Below are 14,538 nucleotides of genomic sequence, written 5' to 3' on the forward strand. Positions count from 1 at the left end.
ACACCAGGAGCGAGAAAAGTCCCTTCTCATCAGGCTTTTCACAAAAGCGTTTTGCTGATTCATTAAAGGCCCCAGCCTGAAATTAGACAGAAACATTAAACTCCTGTCGAGTCAGCCTTCTTTGTTCTGCCAGCAAGGAAGATGATGATTCTTACAAGCTTGTGTCAGAATATGAAAAAAGGGGACTCCTGACAGTGGTCAAGAGCACTAGGCGTGGGGTCCTAACTCTGCCACTGTCCAAGCCATGTGACCGCGACAGTAAGTGGCTTACTCTCTCCAAAGCTCAGTTTCTCTCTCTGTAAAATGGGGATATGCGTAGTGCCTATTGTCACAGGATCGGAGGAAAGGTTAAACATATTAATCATAACAACACCACGTAACAAGAGAAAAAGAAGCTGAGCTCCAGAGAGATTACTTACCCTCAGTTATACAGGAAGTGCCTGGGCCTGGATTTGAACCCAAGCAGTTAAATTCCAAAGCTTTTATCTTCACTATGGCCTCCCCCTTGATGTGAGTGAGGATAGTCTCAGCCCAGCACCTAGCCCAGGGAAGCTGCTATTTTTATTATAGTAACTGATTTAAGGGGATGATCTTGTAGAGCCTTAAGTGCGCTAGAGGTGTAAGAAGTAGGGGAAGAGGTTCTTTAAAGCCTTTGGTTTTTTTTTTTTCCCCTCCCTTCATTAACTGCTCTCAAGGCATCCAGAGAAGTTCCTTTCCCATGGGAAACAGCTGCCTTTTGCAGCACAGCTGTAAATTGTGAAGTATTCCCTCCCATTTGAAGCTGGGTGATAATCTACTCTCATTCTGACCCAGCACTGAATTGTAAATTTTAGTCACTCACTTTTCCTTAGAAGCCAAAGTGCCCTAGTCACATAGTTCTTGGTAACTTCCACCTTTCAGGATCTTCAAAAAAAGAAAAACAAGAAAGAAAAGAAAGGAAAATGCTTTGCTTTTACAAACTCCTTTGTGGCTGGCTCAGTGATAAGAACCTTGCACTCCCCCTTGCCGTGTCAGCTTTCAGGAATTCTCTGTTTGTCTGCGTTGTGTTACCCGAGTGGTTTGTTATCTTTGCAGCTTAAGGGCTGACTTGGACATTCAGACTGTCAACTATTTAAAGAAAATGGAACTCTCCACGCCACTACTTTAATTAACTTTCAGAGAGCAAGGTTTCCTACTGGTTATGATAAGGTTAACTGAAAATACTCTTAAGGAAACGAGGCAGGAAGCACAATAAGAAGGGGAGGATAGCTGTTTTTAAAGGCATTCTAGGAAGAAGAGTTTGAGCAAAGCCATGAAGGCAAAGTAGTACAGGGTATGTGGAGAAAAGAGAAGAGAAGCAGGAACAGATATTAAGGAGTATGAACAGTAGAGTATGGGAGGTTAAAATGTATGAAACAGATTAAGTGGGGCCTTGAATGCCAGCTTAGGGTCTTGGAAGATGGACATCTGTGCAATGAGAAATTGTAAGAGATGTGTGGAAGTCAACACCAATGACCACATTTATGTCTTGGGAAGATAACAAGGGGTTACGCGCAGGTGGTGGTGAATGATGGAATCAGAACAGATCTGAGAACTCACCGGCTATGTGATACCATCTCTTTGGGCCTAAATTTTCCATCTATTAATTTGCTAAGTGGTGATGATAACCACTGTGGTGGGAATTAAATGAAATCAGGCACAGACCAAAGTAATGCTGTAGAAAGCAGTCAAACAAACAATACATACAAACGTATTTTAGAGGCTGAGCAGAGGGAGCATGAGGGCTGAGAAAGTCAGGGTTCTGATTAACGAGAAGGAAAGAAGGGAGCTGTCTGACAGATGGAGAAAAGGGATGGGAGGGAAGAGGGAAAATCCTGCGAGATGATTTAAGAGAGAATGTGGTTATTCAAGGGGAGACAGAGGAGGAGGAGTTAGTCAGGGGGCTGGGATGCTGCTGGGTTCAGCTTTGGAAATTTGAAATTTGAGAAAGAAGGAGACATTCACAAGGAGTGGGTGGACCAGAGCAGCTTTAAGAATTAGGTGTTTCAATCACTGTTTTAATTAAAAAAGCCACAGTGCCCTAGTCTAGTAAGGTAGTATCTGGGAATCTTTTTTTGGTCCACGTTTAAACCTCAGGGAGTAAACTCAGTGAAGTTCTAAAAGCCAAGAGCAGCAACCACCATGCAGACCAACAGAAAAGTGGAATTCAGAACTGCCACCGTGGGAGCCCTTGACAGAAAGCCAGATTCTCTGGAAGGCAGGCCCTGGTGCCTAGACTGGCACTGACCCATTTTAGGCCTTCAGTAAATGTTACTGGATGAAGCTGTGAACTTTGTATAATTTTCATTTAGTGGTATCAAGAATGCGTAAATTCCATTCCAGCACTTTGGACTTTACCTCCTTTGAGGAATCTCCCTTTGCTTGTTCTCTAGCTGAGACATATCACTTAAGAAAATAATCACAGATACCCCCAGTCCCAGCTATACAAAGATGGTCATCACAGCATTATTTATATCAGCCAAGGGAAACAATTCATATTTAAGACAACAGGGGAGAGGCAGATCATGTCCATCAATTTCATGGAATATGACAGTGGCAACTACAGGAACTGTTCTAGGCACTTTGTAAACATTAATTCATTTAGTCCCCGTAACAGTTCTATGGGGGTGTATACTAGTAATATAAGTCCCATTTTACAGATGAGGAAACTAAGGCTTGGTAAGTTTAAATAACATGTTCAAGGTCACACAGGTAATAAGCTGCAGGCCTGGGGTTTGAGCGAGGCTGTCTGAGTGAGCGTCTTTGCCCTAAACACTAGGCAACATTGCCATGTGGTACTTTGCTTGATTTTCTTAAATTAGTTTCATAACAAAACTTTGGAGAAAAAAATATATCCTCTCCATCCAAGGGAGGAGGTAGATCAGAGAGGGAAGGAGCGGTGGCAATGAACCAAAATTCTGCTTCATATCCAATGACAAAAGTTCGCATTTCCTGTTCTTTCTTTCGCCCTCATCAGCAATAACTAAGGCTTATAAAACAAACTGTAAACTACAAAGTCCTTGAACATCACTCATAGCCTCAAAACTACCCTGCCAAGTCACATTTTCATTAGTCCCAATTTACAGATGAAGAAACCGAGGCTGAGAAAAGATAGATGGCTCATTCATCGTCACACTGCTAGTATCTTGATTCCCAGTCGCAAGTTCTTTCTACTGCTCAGCGTGGTTTAGACAGTTTCAAAATGGGGTCCTCCATTTCATTTTTCTAATAATCACTGAGGAAACCGCCAGGAGCAAACTGAAGTTAAGGACTGGTTGGGGCTTGGCCAGACTAACTCATCAACCTTGAAAGCTTAGGGCTAACAGGTCTGGATTACCCAAGGACTGTCCCTTTTAAGCCTTCTTCTGCCACAGGCAAGCATTCTTCCCTGCGGAAAGTTTATAGAATTAACTTTTCTTGCGTCTTCTTTCCCCTGACATGTTATTACAACTTCTTCAGACTCACCCCAAAAGTCTCTTTGGAGGTTGCCAAGAGATGGGACGGGATGATGACAAGGATGAGGGTACTAATGACACTGTAACAGTGAATGGTAACAGCCCACATGCATAGAGAGCTTGCTACACACCAGACACTCCTCTGAGCAATGTTTCTACACAATTACTCTGACAACAGACCTAGGCAGTAGGTGCCATTTTCCTGATGAGGAAATGAGGCTCCAAGAGTGTCCATCACATGCTTGACCAGGAGAAAGTGGGGGAGGAAGTGGGGGAGGAAGGGTTAGCAGTCCACAGACGGCAGAGTGTGAGCTTTCGGTCCTGAAGTCCTTCCTCATAAATCAACTTCAGACTCACCCCCTGCGTGAGGACCGCATTCCTCACATATCTGATCTTCTGAGGAAATACGGCTCCTCCAGGAAAGACAACAGTGGAGAACACAGCCGTTCTTGATGTTAATGAGCTAGACTCATTTATCCTCTTTTTTATGCCCTGATATTTCCTTTTTAATTAAAAAGTTTGGTGTTCACTGGTTTTTCTGACTCCTTCAAAGCCTACTTCCTAACCTAAGAAATTTAAAAAATAATAAAGCACCATACAGAGCTAACAGGAGAATGTGGTGGGTGGATCATGATGTTAAGTGGACGCCTCCGTCATTCTACCAAACTGTGCGCAGGCGTGGAAAGTGGCTAGCGTTTCTGAAGCAAAGCGTGCATGACTCGGTGACGGAAAGTTTTCAAGCTAGGAAGGTATTGTTTGGTTATCAGTCCATTAAGGAGCACATTATGCAAAGACTGCACAGTGGGGGGGGTGAGGGGCGATGTGTACTAGCTGATCTGTAAATAATCTACAGGTAAAGTTTACCCGGAGTGGAACATTAACACAGGGGAGGCGAGGCTTTCAATGGGTCCTTGGGCCCTGAGCTGTTTCTAATTGGAGGTCTTGCCTCCACCTTTAACCCTTTCTACTATCCCAACTGCAACTATTGCATGAAAAGAACAGAACGGTGCAGATAGAGGGTGAATTCAAATATAAACACTCTCTGATGATTTGGCCAGTTAGGCAGTTAGATGTCTAGGTGGCAACAATACAGCTGCTAGGTCAAGTGTATGAAGGGTGAGGCCCCTTCAGGGCAGCTGCAAAAAGAAAGCCCCTATTAATCCCTTCACGAAGCAGCTGATGGATTTAATCTTTTTGTGCTTGTGGTATAACTCTGCAAACACAGGATTATTATAAGTGCACAAAAAATCAGCACAGGCTACTAAAGCTTTTTATAGATTTCTTCATCTTGCTAACAGATGACAGAAAATAGAACTTTGGGGGGCTTCTCAGTACGATTTGCTGTCACTCTGGCTTGGAAAATCCTAAGAAAGCTTCATTCCCGGATTCATTCACAAAAAGAATAGGTCTCTATTTGAAGAGGAAAGAGACCTCAGTCTCTTGCTTTGGGATCTACTTTCTTTTGATTCTCCATCCATTGTTATTTAAAATAGCATTAAGAGATTCAGCTAGGGTTATTATGCACAGTAATATCAGAAAAGGAACCATTACCTGGTGTAATCCCCTTTGGCTTCCTGAAATAAACAACAAAGACAGATGATCAATTTGCAGTAAAGTTAATGAAGGGAAAGGAATTTTACTCTTGATTATTTCCTCCTCTTAAAATGCCTGCGTTTTGTTTTGAAATTTTTTTTCACACGGAACACTTTCCCTAAGATCATGGAGAAGAATGTGGCATTTAAGAAATCGCTAGTACCCATGAACTATTTCTTGTTTTTAACAGAAGAGACAAATCTGGGGTTGGGGGAGGAAGCATGTTTGATGATTTCTCCTTTTATGTTTGGAAGATCTCATGATAACGTCTTGTCCATCAAATCAGCACAGCTTTTAGTCTGGACACAGACTGTTTAAACCATGACACAGGTAAATCAGCACATGCCATTTTTTTTTAAACCAGCATGGCACACACTGGTTTTTCAGCTACTTGTGCCTTTAAGAATTAAAGGGCTCTTTAACTCAACCTCAAGAAAACTATACAAAAGTTACTAAATTTAAATGCAAATTACAGCTGTTGTAACAACTGCCGCTTCCCAAACGCAAGCATCCCAGAGCTTTCGGCCAGGAGTACAGTCTGAACTCTTCTCCCTTGGAGAAGTCTCAATTTCATTTTCCTCTGAGACATACAATATCACACTCCCGTTCATGCAAACTAGACTAAAACAGAAAAGAGTGGCTCACATTTTACACTGACAAACGACCAGGCAGCTTTAAAAAGCCATGATATGGTATATTTATTTTCTTTCTGGCTTACTTCACTCAGTCTGACAATCTCCAGGTCCACCCATGTTGCCGCAACTGGCATTATTTTATTCTTGTTTATGGCTGAGTAGGAAACTAACATAGCATTGTACACCGGCTATACTTCAATTAAAAAGAAAAAGCCGTCAGCCACTGGCCCATGCAAAAGTTTCAAGAGTTGCAGGCAGTTCATTACAACCAACAAACAAAGGGAGAGGGTAAGAGGCAGTGGGTCAAGTCTTACCTGCAGGACAAGCGCCGCTAACCTGAAGACAGTTTCGCTGTCTACTTCGATTTGCCCCTGTCGGTGGAAATAGAAAGCATCACTGAACACAGGCTGCCCTAGGTCGTAGCAAACGGCTGTGGAGTTGGGGAAGCTGTCACGGCTTGGCACCTCCACTTTACGAGTAAATGCAGATCATACCATTGCAGAGGAAAGGGAGGGGGGCGTGGAGAGACACAGCCAGGGTTAAGGGAAAGCCACACGCGCGCGCGCGCGCGCGTGTGTGTGTGTGTGTGTGTGCGCGCGCTTGCGCTTTAATTAGCTGTGGGAATTTGTTTCGAAAGCAGTATTCTGGAAGGGGCACTGATGACTTTGAAATTGAAAATTCAGACAGCTTCTAAGAGAATGATTTTTATCTCTACAAGTTCATTTTTAAGCTTTGATTTTCTTAGATTAGTTTGTTCAGTGTTTTCCTTTGAATTATTATTTGAACATTTTTTTCTCTGTGTCATAGCACATGATTTTGGTACACACACAATTCAAATATTATAAAAAATGTAAACCTGCTTCTGCCTCAATGACACATTATTGAATGAATATTTGTACTGTTACAGAGAAAACGTAAAGCCTTAAGAATCAGTTACAGCAAATGCTTAAGAGACCAAAATTCTGTTGCTTTATTTTGAAGTTTGATGAACTTTAACTTACCATTTTTCCATTATTTTATTTTTTATCCTTTAAGACCCCAAAGAAAAGTAGGAGTTTTAGGTTGTGACTAATAGCAAAACTTCTTCAGTTGCCTAGTAGAGGTAAGTGTGTGGGAGTACTGCCTCTTTAAGGACACTCACGTGCACCTTCATTTATTTTGTTAAATGTGATGATATGTGTAAATACTATTACTGCCTTATGTGACAAATAACAACATTGAGTGTATAGCTGGGTCTTTATTAAAAAGAATTTTTTGGTGAGATGCTAGTTTGTAAGCATTAAAACATGTTAAAACAATTTCATCTAACCCCCGCCTTGGGTAAATCTTGCATAATTAGTAGTTGAAAGCGTACGGTGCTTAAGAACATGGAACTCATAGGTCTGGAAACGACTCTGCACTGGTTTTTTTCTTCTTTCTACCTGTTGCATCTGGGCTGGAGAGTTTTCAAGTTATACCAAGTGCATCAGTGGTGAATAATTAAGTAGTTTTAAAGAAAACACACACTTAGGCTTATAGAAGGAGTTAGCTCAGTGAGAATTTCTGGAAGGTTTGTGGATGTCTCTCTAGTTTCCAAGTGATTTGATTGGGCTTCTCAAACAAACAAACAAACAACCAAAAAAAAAAACCCCTTAAAACAATAATTCTTTTAGAAGCCATAAAATAAAATAAACTCCAAACCTGGGACATTATAATATCAGCAGTGATAATTATCTGTGTTTCCCTTCTATTACAAAATGAAAACAAATTAATTTCATCCTCTAATACCTAAGTCTCCCTTCTGAAACCTGAGGCAGTGGATCTGCTTCAAAGTTTTTTGCTTCAAAAGCTGACAGGCCCAGAGCCTTGGAATTCAAAGCTCGCCTATAATCTCTAGAAACAGATTACAAAATCAAAGAGAAGCCAGGTTGATTGCAGAAATCAATTGCCCTCTGTCTTTCAGGCAAGAGACAGCAGTTTCCTAATCTGGTGAAAGATGATGAAGAAGTTAATCCAACAGGTGAGGTTGGTGATGATCAAGATTAAATTTTAGCAAGGTTAAACTCCTTACCTTCAAAGCAAAGAGAAAAACCCCAAAAACAAAAAACCCCAGAACTCACACAGTGGGAGGGGGCTCAGAGAGGGAACTCAAAAACATCTTTGAGTTTTGAAATGAGACCTGAATTCAAAGTTACAGTCAAATTTGTCTTAAAATCGGGGAGAAGAGAAAAAGAGGGTTAGTTCAAATATTAAAGAGAAACTCCAGATGAATAAAATATGTTGAAAATGATTGCCAACTTGCCTGACACCCCGTGACCCCTTTGCCTCCTCAGAACCTTAGATGAGTCATTCAAACAATATTTTAGATACCAACTTTTCAATTTTGTCAATGGAAGTTCAGCAGATAACAAGGCCTCGAACAGATACTCTTAAGGAAGCTGCCGGATAATTCTCTACGTTAGAAGGGTTATTAAATATTAAATATGCTAAAGTAAGGAGCCAAAGCCTGAAAAGGTACCAGGCTCGGACAGCTCCAGAGGAATGGGGAGGCAGATATGAAACTCACTTGTGGACTTTTTCACCTACACAAGTGGCCCCAACACAGTTCTGATGGAAGAAGGTGACGATGGGGTGGAGGGGAAGGGCCTTTGAAAATCTCGTTCCAGGAAGAGAGTGAAATGCACGTTGGCAGAGCCCCACATTCCTCGATACATCTCGGCCCCCACCTCACCTTTCAGTTAACCACTGTTCTGGAAACCCAAGGCAACATATTTTAAGTTTTAACACTGATTGTTCAGGTTACTTGACTTGGGTGTGTGGAGTTCACCGAACAATGGATCAACCAAGAAAAATACTATTTTGCCTGGTTCTCAGTGATTTCGTAGGGTAAAATTTAATTAAGACTTGTACAGGACTCCAGAATTTCATACCTGAAGGGTAAAAGTCCTTTAGAAACTGCGGTCTGCTCAAGGATAGAACATTTCTTTGACTTACAACCATGGCAACAGAGGTAACCTTATAGGTACCAGGCAAACTAACACTTGAGAAAGGGATCACCTCAAAGGCAGAAGTAACAGGATCCTTCAGTTGGTTTCCATGACTGTCAAGGATAAACAGAGAAGTGGAGAAGTGAGTCAGATGATGTGGCTGGATGCACAGAGGTAACATGAAACAGTATCAGGTTCTGGCGCTACACCCTTCCAGCTAATGGAAGTGGATTATGGGTTCAATCCCAGGACAATGGGTTCAGGCTCCACACAGGACATCTTATTTCTGTCCGTGGCTGTTGGTCCAGTTGACCAAAACGTCATGCTAATGAGGTAAACTCTAGGTTTTGATTCCCAAGTAGGAGAACAGAGTAAAAGTTTTAGAACTTGAAAGGGCACTTAGTGAAACCATGAATCCTATGATTGTACAGATGATGGCACTGAGGATCGGGAACACAAGCACACTACCCAGTCCCACCGCAGAAGCTGACTCTGGACTCTTCTCACTCACCACGCACCACTTAACTCACTAGGACTCCAGTGCAAATCTCACCATGAATCTTCCAAAGGTGTGCTTTTGGTAAAAACTGGAATCAAGTTAAGACCAGGAAAGTGACTCCAAATGCCACCCCCACTGTTGATGGGACAGTATGTCCCCATCAAACATACACACTCCAGTAAAACATGAAAACCATTTTCTGAAGACCCATTCTGCATTTTCTGTATCGAGATGGTACTCCATGGAAACTATTCTGCACTATAGCAATGGAAATTAATAACTCAGTCACAAATACTTAGGATTGAGAACCACTTGACAAACCTCAGTGTGTTTCTAAGTCTATTACCAAACATCCACTTTAGGGTTAAGTCTACCAAAAATAATAATAATAATAATAACTTGTAAAACATCAACAAATAAATGTAGAAGATATGAAAGATTGAAAAAATCACCATTTGCAACAATTATAGTACTAATTGATGTAGGTAATCATCTTCAATAAATAAAAACTGCTGGATGATGGGTGAGAAACAGGACCAATAATCACAGAGGCTATCTCCAGAGGGGAAAATTAATTACAACGGGGAAAACAGTAACTTCTCAACAGTGAAACCTGACAGATACCATTTTAACCAAGTGATGAGGTACCACCAGTGACTGGGAAGAGCACCGTCATGTGTCTCCGGATGATACATATTGAGAAGGGTACAACCTCACCTGTACACAGCGCTGTGCTGGTAAATGTAAATGTTTCACCACCAGAAGCGGGGGAGGGGGTACGAGCCCCGGTTTGCAGCATTTGCCGATTTCCACGGTATGAATATTCCGACCATGGCTGACTTCAAGCTACGAATATGACATCCCAGAACAAGGAATCGGGAAGAGATGTGAGAACTGGCTCTCACAGCTGGTACTAACCAGCTCCAGCACACCGCTGGGCAGTATTCCTGTAAAATTACATCACTCGATCTAATCATGAGGAAGCTTCAGACAAACATCTGGCCCATCCTCCTCGCAAATGTCAATGTGGTGAATGCCAAAGGAAGGCTGAGGAACTGTCTGAAAGCCAAGGAGACTAAAGAATCATAACAACTAAATGCAGTGTTTTATCCTGGCTCAAGAAGTAAAGTTGTTATAAAGGCGTCATTAGTACAACTGAATTGCATGGTAGGCAATGGGATAGATTCAATATTAAATGTTCTGAATGTGATCATTGTTAACATGGTTACATAAGAGATGTCCTTGATCCCAAGAAATATACCATGAAATATTTAGGAGTAAACAGTGTAACTTATTCTCAAATGGTTCAGAAAAAAATCACACATATTTTGAGGGAGGGGGGAAGAGGGAGAGAGAGAAAGCGCCAGGAGTACAAATGGGACAATATGTCAACAACTGGTGAATTTGGTTTGATAGACATACTGGCATTTTGTGTGTGTGTGTCCTATTCTTGCAACTCTTCTGTAAGTCTGAAATTATTTCAAAATAAAAAGTTTGTTAAAGAATAAATTGGGAATTTGGGATTAACACATACACGCTACTATATATGAAACAGATAACCAACAAGGACCTACTGTGTAGCACAGGGAACTATATTCAATACCTTGTAATAACCTATGATGGAAAAGAATCTGCAAAAGAATATATGTGTGTGTAACTGAACCACGTTGCTGTATACCTGAAGCACTATAAACCAACAATACTTCAATTTTTTAAAAGTTTGTTAAAAATTAACGTATTTTCCTGGAGTGTTGCATATCTGTTTGTCTTGACTGCCTTGTACCCTGCCCCCCTTTTCTGAGCAGAATATCCCATTCTTTGGGAGAATTGCTTCCTTCCTTGCTGCATCTAATGGAAATACAATCGTCCTTTTGTGGCAAGTGATGGGAGATGGTTCAAAGATCTTCCCAGGGGTTTTCCAAGTTAGAACTAAGGGAAGAAAGTGCGCTCTCTCTGGGGATGGCACTGGGAAGATGTGAACCAGAGGGAATCAATGCACAGACAGACAGAAAGGGGCTTCTTAACATTGGCTTCTTAACAACTGTATCCACTGCTGAGCTGGGCCAGACTTCCAAGTCCGGTTAAAATTCAAAAAATTGTCACGGAAGATGCCTTGGGCGCTGCTTAGATGTGCTCACCTTCGTTTACTGCCAAGCCTGCAAACAGTGCGAAGAGCCAGTGAGATAAGGACACAAGTGAGTGCACGGATGCAGCTCCCTGGGGCCTCTCAAATTCCTCCTGTGCACACAGCCGCACGGAGGGAGGACTCCGCCAGGCCAGGGAGGCCCGGAGCTGTGGGCCGACTAGTTCATACACAAATAACTGGCCACATCAACACTTAACACCTACCCCCCATCTAACGAGGCAATTCTTGCTAGGCCTTAAAAACATACCTCCTTGTGCTATTTCCTATTTTCTAGGGGTTATCACGCCCCTAGAAAGCCAGGTCATAATGACCACACCTGCATCCCCCACTCCATGCATAAATAAACCAGTACTTTCTCCTTTTTTATCCGAGCTAGCTGTGAGAGGCAATGTTCATGGAGGGTCTTCTTAATGAATATTGCTCATTCGTTCTTCCAGATCAGGGTTTTACAACCTCAGCAGAGTGGACATTTTGAGCCTTGAGAATTCCTTATTGTGGGGGGGCTGTCCTTTGCTTTTTCTAGGTGTTAAGCAGCATTCGTGACCTCTGCTCACCAGATTCCAGTAGAGGCCTCCCCGCGAGTTATGACAACCAAAAATGTCTCCAGGCCTTTCCAAAGGGTTCCATTTGGAATTCCAGTTGAGAATCACTGCTCTAGAGTCTCTAAGTTTGGAGTAAGCTAGAATCATCAGAAACTGAGCCAGAAGGTCTGTCCCAGGTAAAATTGCTTCTTTGGCACGGTGTCCTGGCACCACTCCCGCTACCCACCCTTATGCTGACAAACAGTGTAAGAAACAACCCTCAGAAACTCATTATTTTAATAACTCTAGGTGTGCTGTCGACGACATGGTTCATTACATCACATAATATCCCTTTACGAGGACCCACGGGGGAAGTTTCTGATTTTTAGGACCTGGGGTGACTGTGTTCCTTCGAGCAGCAGCTTTGTTTTTACTTTAATGACCACTGTGCATTATGTAAGTGACCATAACTCTCTCTTTGCTTTGGGTCTTAAGAGAAGCTGAATGTCAAATTTGCAGGCTAAATGCTTTATACTGACCAGGCTGAATGTTTTATATTAACCTGAACTTTGGCAGCATCTAATTATTTCCACCTTTATCTTCTCACTTACAAATAACTCTGATTTCATCGCTTAACAATTTTAGTATTTTTTCCTTTTTATTGAAGTATATACAGTAAAGGGCACAACTCTTAGGGTGCAGCTCGATGAATTCTGACATGCGTGTACACTCATATAACCATCCCTCGGATCAAGATGAAGGATCAAGATACATGCTTACTGATATTTTTCATCTTAGGGAAATGTATATATTTGTATAAACCACATCAAATCAATACAATCATTTTGCTAATTAGAAAGGTACAAAATAATGCTGTAAAATTGTTTTAATTTGCGGTTCTTTGATTAGTAACCGATTTGAATATTTTCCTTGTAATTGCCTGTTATTAGCTATTGCCTGTGAGTGAAACAACTCTTTGTTTGCTTAGCTATTTGAGAACTTCTTTTTTTTCTTTTTTCTTTTAATTGAAGTACAGTTGACTTGCAATGTTGTGTTTGTTTCAGGGTACAGCACCGTGATTCAGTTATTCATATACAGATATTCTTTTTCATTATAGGTTACTACAAGCTACTGAATATAGTTCCCTGTGCTATACAGTAGCACCTTGTTGTTTACCTGTTTTATATACAGTAGTTTGTATCTGCTAATCCCAAACTCCTAATTTATCCCTCCCTCTACTGAGAATGTATGTGTCATCTGAGCTGTCAATATTAAAGCTTTGTCTTGTCTGTGGGGTAGAAATTGTGTCCTTCAAGCCATTCTCCTTGAACGTGCTCTCCATTTCTTGTGAAGTCTGATTGGACCCAGGCCTCTCAAACTGGAAGACTCTATAGGGCTTCAAGCAAGGAATTTTTTTTCTGAAACTCACTCAGTTTCTCCTCTGCAAAACGGGGAATGATAATGTTGAATTTACTCAGTTGTTTGGAACATTAAATGAAGTATACATATGAAGCATTTATCATGAAGTCTAGCCCTCAGTGTTATTTTCCCTGCACTGAAGTTTACCATGTTGCTTCTTACATTTTTGTTTGCTTGTTTTGTTTTGTGGGTGGGGAGGTAATTAAGTTTATTTATTTATTTATTTTCAGAGGAGGTACGGGGGATCGAACCCAGGACCTCATGCATGCTAAGCATGCTCTCTACCACTGAGCTATACCCTCCCCCCAGCTTTTTACATTCTTATATATCATTATAGCCACAGTTCTCTACTTTGTTCTGAGATACTGTTTAATTTTTGTGTAGTTCCATAACACTTAATCACGGTTCCACTGTAATGTCTCAATACCTGGTACGATAAAGGCTTTAACTTTCCATAATAATCTTTGACACTCTTGTTCGCTTATTTTTTTTAAAAGAAATTTTAAAATAATCTTGTCAAGTTTTTAAAAAAGATATAATAATTTGCCTCCCTCTTTGGAACCATAATATGTCTCCACTGAAACTGCTTTACCGTGATCATAAAGTTTTATGATATACACACATCCTGTGTTAGGATTAATAATCAGTATTACATATTTTCCTACATAAATGGGCAACTTTTTCAATCTATTAATTTGGTTATCATTATGTAGGGATTTTTTTTTAGTGTATTTAACTTGTATTCAATTTCTTCACCAAAGCCAATAATGCCAATGAGTTTTAGCTAATTTATTTTCATTTTCTAGGCACATAGTGAAATTGTCTCCAAATAATATTTTGGTGCAGTTCTTTGCCATGTATGATAGTATAACTGACTGCATTGTATGAAGCAGATATTTTACTTAACACAGCAAAACGGCACTCCATCCATACACTGCTGGTGGGTCAATTTAAGTTAGTTCTGGACCAACTTTTTGGCACGGTCCACTAAAGCTTAAAACACATAAACGCCACGGCCCGGCAGTTCTGCTTCTGGGTATATACCTAACAGATACGTTTACAAATGTCCACTATAGGACAGAAACTAAGATCCTCATGACAGCACTATTTGTAAAAACCAAATACTGCAAGCTACCCAAATGCCCATTTATGTAAATGAACTGTGGCATATTCATCCTCTGGACTACGATTCAGCAGGGAAAATGAGTAAGCTGGCTGCAACTACACACAACAACATGAACGAATCTCAGAAATATAATTTGAGCAAAAGAAGCCAGACATTAAAA

At 41.0% G+C, this 14,538-nt stretch overlaps 1 protein-coding gene across 3 annotated transcripts in view; it reads right to left on the reverse strand.

Moving 5' to 3' along the window:
- The window catches only part of FRMD4B (FERM domain containing 4B), a 284,737-nt gene that overhangs the window by 59,248 nt on the left and 210,951 nt on the right, over positions 1 to 14,538 (reverse strand). For all 3 annotated transcript variants that reach the window (XM_072941679.1, XM_072941677.1, XM_072941678.1), the window contains 2 exons: positions 6,016 to 6,072; positions 5,025 to 5,047 (listed from right to left, as the gene is read on the reverse strand). In XM_072941679.1, the coding sequence (XP_072797780.1) occupies positions 5,025 to 5,047; positions 6,016 to 6,072 (80 nt within the window). The remainder of the gene's footprint in view (positions 1 to 5,024; positions 5,048 to 6,015; positions 6,073 to 14,538) is intronic.

The sequence above is a fragment of the Vicugna pacos genome, chromosome 17 (genome assembly GCF_048564905.1).
Source record: "Vicugna pacos chromosome 17, VicPac4, whole genome shotgun sequence".
Classification (NCBI taxonomy): Eukaryota; Metazoa; Chordata; class Mammalia; order Artiodactyla; family Camelidae; genus Vicugna; species Vicugna pacos.